General features: G+C 51.2%; 1 protein-coding gene across 1 annotated transcript; it reads right to left on the bottom strand.

Annotated features, from left to right (window-relative positions):
• Nucleotides 1-1,585: 1,585 nt before the first annotated feature.
• On the bottom strand, nt 1,586-3,280 carry Pelo (pelota mRNA surveillance and ribosome rescue factor). Its single transcript, XM_051183082.1, has 2 exons — nt 2,484-3,280; nt 1,586-2,180 (listed from the first exon to the last, which is right to left on the bottom strand). Exons 1-2 carry the CDS (start codon nt 3,207-3,209, stop codon nt 1,749-1,751), a joined length of 1,158 nt encoding a protein of 385 aa, XP_051039039.1. The 5' UTR covers nt 3,210-3,280; the 3' UTR covers nt 1,586-1,748.
• Between the last annotated feature and the right edge of the window lie 1,717 nt (nt 3,281-4,997).

The following is a 4,997-nucleotide window of genomic DNA, read 5'->3' on the forward strand; positions in this document are numbered from 1 at the left end:
AGATTAAAAGCATGGGCTACCTTGCCCGTTTTTGCTCAGTAATTGGTAAAAAAAAAAAAAAAAACTTCCAAGGTGAAAGGCTGTTTAATTACCCTGGACTTCAGCTTAGTCACTGAGAGTTCTCAACGAAAAGCCACGAGCGTTTGATGTGAACCTTTGCTCTAACATATATTCACTGGTTTATTAGATTTCATTTTAGTGCTAGAGATATAACAGCAGCAACTTATGCCCTGAGATTAGAATCCATTACAAACCAGGCCCTAAATTTAAGAGCTGTAATGACTTCCTTTCTGTATTCCTATTATGTTATTTAATAAAAGTTTTACTATTAAAGCTAAATACTAAGATGAAATGACAATCCGAGAGTTATTTTTAGAAAGTAAAGATGTATCATGAATGTATCAGGTTCTAGGCATCATAGGAAAAATCTAAAGTTAACAAGTTTGTCAAACGTTCCATAACTCCAAACGTATTCCATCACAAAGAAGCCCATAGATTAACAAATACTTAAGTTTACATCACTGATCCAGGCTGCAGACAGAATTCCTAATCATGTGCTAAACTGAGTTTTTAAAAAAAATAAAAGTTGCAATTCCACATCTCCAAAGTTCCAGATCTAAGAAAGCCACACCCAAAATGTACAGTAAAATAAAAATAGGCTAAATAGCCGGTGGTGGGTGTCGCACGCCTTTAATCCCAGCACTCGGGAGGCAGAGGCAGGCAGATCTCTGTGAGTTCGAGACCAGCCAGGGCAGGTTCCAAAGCTACAGAGAAACCCTGTCTTGAAAAACAAAAAACAAACAAACAAACAAAAAAAAAACCAAACCAACAACAACAACAAAATAGGCTAAATGATAATTTGTACAAATACCTTATCTACAATTAGGACTACTAGACTACAGTTTCCCTGTAGTCATGTGAGTCACCCAACTCCCTGAATATGATTTCTTCACACATAATAACATAGACCAGTAAGAATGTAGCAGCACAGGCTCGGTGTCAAAGTGTAACACTGGCCGAGTCACCGTGAGTAGAACACGGCATACCAAAGAACTTTAGTTCAGAGTGGAGAAATGCCCAGGTTTACCACTCCCCAGCTACGCAGTCAGGAAACCACACGCTCTCATCTCATCTTTAAGGCCCTGAGACCATGAGGACCCCTAGCAGATCAGACCTCTACCGCCTGAAGATAACTGTGCGTCTACAGAAAGCATGGCTAGAGCAGAGAGGACAGGAGTGGACAAGAGTGTCGCTAACATCGACCGCGTTAACCAGTCCCCGAAAGAAAACATTTTAGGCTTGGCTTTAGTGACAGTTCCGCTACCACTTTCGTAATTATAGCCGAATCCTGAGAAAAGAAAGTAGAAAGGGCTGAGAAAATGGATCGTTAAATGAGATGCTAAAACACCATGTAGAATAAAAGTTAACTCCATGAGAGATTAAAGCTATTTACAAGGAAAGCCACGGGCTTTAATGATCAAACCCAAACAACAGCCTTATACTTTCCCTCCTTAGACATACAAATCCTCATTTTCAGGTATTTAGGGGGGAAAAATTACTCCAATCAGAAACCATAATGCTTGGACACTCTTTTCTTTTGGTTTATTTAATTTGAATACATGTCCTGCCAACCAGAAAACACCAGTGTGACCGACACACACACACAAGAAATCCCAGCACGACCAACACAGCCAGGCTCTTGGCCCAGTCAGGGAAAGCAGAGAAGAGGCAACAATAAAGTGTCAGTCTTAATCCTCTTCAGAACTGGAGTCATCCTCCTGGTCAGAAAGTTCCGGCACCGGGAATCGGAGAATGGCAGCTACTCCCGTCAACTGCCCAAGCTGTTCGCCAGACACATGGAGACTAGAGAATATCCGAACCGTGCCTGCGTTGTCTTTCACGCTGTCCACCAGCCTGACATACCGGCTCCTGGTGGCCACGTCCTGGTGCCGGAAGAGCTCATCACTGATGAGCAACGTGTCGATGGCCAGGGCTTCGTTGGCCCTCTCCACCTGCTTGAGTCCGTAGAAGGCTCGGTCAGGTTCGTGCTGCAACATTTTATAGAAGTCATCCAAAGCTTTCACTTCCCCCGCGGCCTTGGTGTCTGAGAGGCGGCTGGCTACAGTAGGGTCGCACAGGGCCTCTTTCAGGGAGTACTTGTGTCCAGAGGAGGCGTGCACCTACAATCAGTCACAGAAGAGGAAGAATCTCTGAAAGCATCCATTAACCAGCCCGCGACGGCGTGAGACAAAAGCGTGCAAAAGGCGCTTTACCCATTTAAGGACTTTTGCAAAGGCTACCCTAGACAACTACACCGTTCTCTTTACCGATTCGCTCACAACCCCAGCCAATAGGGAGGGGGGTTAATTAAGCCTTCTGCTCCTCCCCACCACCACCACCACCCAGTGCTAAAACGCTAGGAGCCGCTCACACCAACCCCTCTGCCCACTGCTGACCACCTCCGGGGTAAGCAGCGTTTTTACCTGCAGGAACTTGGACCGGTTCTCCAGGAGCATTTTGTTGTCAGTCTTCACCGCCTGCTGAAACATGTAGTCGCAGAACTGCTCCCGCACGAACCCGGGGCTGGCCACCAGGACGCACTTCACCACGTCAAAGTTGATGTGGCGCTGGATGGCCTGGGCCACCTGCTCGTAGAACCTCTCCAGGGCCCGGTCGTGCTGGGAGCAGTTGCCTTTCCGCTTCCTGGGGATGCTCACCTCCACCTTGGCGCGGGTGAGGGTCATACTGGGCGTCACCAAGCAGACGTGGGCGAGGCCCTCCTGCATGACCACAGCTGCCACATCTGCACTCCACGCTGGGTCGCAGGCCTGCTCGATGCGTTCCAGAACCACACTGTCCCACTGCTTCTTGGCCAGGGTGAACTGGCGGTTGGGCTCCAGTTCGATGGTGTGGTAAGCCCCCATCTTGACGTACTCGTTCTCTTGGATGTTGGTGCCCTTGACTCGCAGCTGGCAGGCCTGCGAGTCGAAGTCGATGGCCTCCACGCACAGGGTGAGGGTGGTGCGGACGCGGTTGCTCCCCACGCTGCCCGTGGAGGACTCGGTCTGCACCTTGCGGATGGTGGAGGCGCGCAGGCTGTCGCCCACCTGCACTAGGTTGTAGGTGTGCCACATGTCCTCGGGCTCCTCGGGGACCAGGGTCACCTGGCCCGCGTTGTCCTTCTCGATGTTCTTCCGCACAAGCTTCATGGCCTCGCCGGGGGGCTCCCACGCCGAGGGGGTCCCCAGGACACACAGGGGCGGGGCGGGGCGCTCCTAGGCTGGGGAGGCGACAGGAGAGTAGCACCACCTCTGGCCCCTGCAGCGCGGCGCGCAGCTTTGCCCCCACGCTCTCCCGGGCCGCCGCGCTGCAGACCCCCACGCTGCGCGCCCTGCAGACCCCCGGCACTCTGGGCCACCCGCGATCGGTCGCGCAAGTGGCTGACGCGGCGATCGCACATGCGCAGCCCGCTTCCCGGCGCACGTCTGTCGTCCCGACCGGAGGGGCGGGGCCTGGCGCTGGCGCGCGCACGCAGGCGCAGTATAACAGGAAAGGCGCACCCTGGCTCAAAGTCCAGGGAGGAGCCAGGCGCTCTTGCCTTATTAAAGCCGAGCTCGGATCAAGCTGAGTTTTCCCACGCATCCCCGAGAGCTGCGGGAGTATGAGAGTGCCGACATATGTTTATAAACTGAGTTTGCCACTTTGCACCTCCTTCCTTGCGGTGCAGCCAGCCTCAAAACGCGCGTAAAAGAGCCCAGATCAAGTGCAGGCTTAGCCCCCCCCCCCCCCCAGAAGTCCAAACTCTGCCTGTCCTTGTGCATTCATTCCTTCCCCGCACTCAGACGTGACGCGCGCTTGCCGGCGCTGGGGTTTCCAGAAGCAGTTTCTAAGAACTAGTCACGTTCGACCCGGGCTCAGCAACATGCCCAGCTGTTTTCTGCGCCTGGTTACCCTGTTTGCGCGACCCAGTTAACCCAGATGTTGAAGGACAGAGCCCAGAGAGGGCAGAAACTATGCGTGGAATGTACCCCTGGTGGACCTCTGTGTGGCTTGACCTGATGTCCTGGGAATCCCAGAATCCAGAATTGGCAGTCAGCTCTCCGAAGGCGCAGTAGCTTCTGAGAAGCTCAGTGTGGGAGCTGGGCTGCAATAGATTAGCACTGATCTTCCCTTCCAAGGACTGGCCAAAAGCGGAGGCTGTGGGAAGATAAACTGATCCACTAATTGTGACCGCCCTCCAAAGAAAAAAGAGCCATAGAATCGGTTGTAAAGGAAAAGAAAACCCTTACATTCCCACCCCACCCCCAAACCCCGCTTTTTCACGGTGGCCATGGGAATTTGGGAATGCCTCTTTCTTGAGATTGAAGACATTGGGAGGCAGACAAAGTCGTGAACTCATACTCTGTCTGCATTTTAAGGATCTTAGATTAAAGTTCTTCAGCCTTAATTGAAGAGACCTGGCTTAAAGAGAATCATGTTGACTGATGGAACCTGTATTTCTTAGAGATTGCCAGGGACAGGGAGGGGGGAAAGGCCCTTCCAAGGCAACAGTACAACAGTATAAGTTAGAACCTTTACTTGTAGATCTCAGGAATCATATTTCGTTTGTTTGTTTTTGTTTTTCTGAGACGGGGTTTCTCTGTGTAGCTTTGGAGGCTGTCCTGGAACTTGCTCTGCAGACCAGGCTGGCCTCGAACTCACAGAGACCCACCTGCCTCTGCCTCCCGAGTGCTGGGACTAACGGTGTGCACCACCATCCCGCCCAGAAATCCTAGGAATTTGTACACTGTAGCTGGTCATCCTATGATCAGTACTTCACTCTGTCTCTTTTGTCTATCTGGAAGGGACAGCTGAAATGTCTCCTACTGAAACCACGCCCCTTTTTGAACTCGTCCAGAAAAGTTTTTTGCTTGCAGTGTCATATGTAGTGGTATGGTAAGCTAGTCAGGCAGGGGTAAAGTGTGACATCCGTATTAACTTTCCAGACACTTCTTAAC

Source organism: Phodopus roborovskii, unplaced genomic scaffold (assembly GCF_943737965.1).
Source record: "Phodopus roborovskii unplaced genomic scaffold, PHOROB, whole genome shotgun sequence".
NCBI lineage: Eukaryota > Metazoa > Chordata > Mammalia > Rodentia > Cricetidae > Phodopus > Phodopus roborovskii.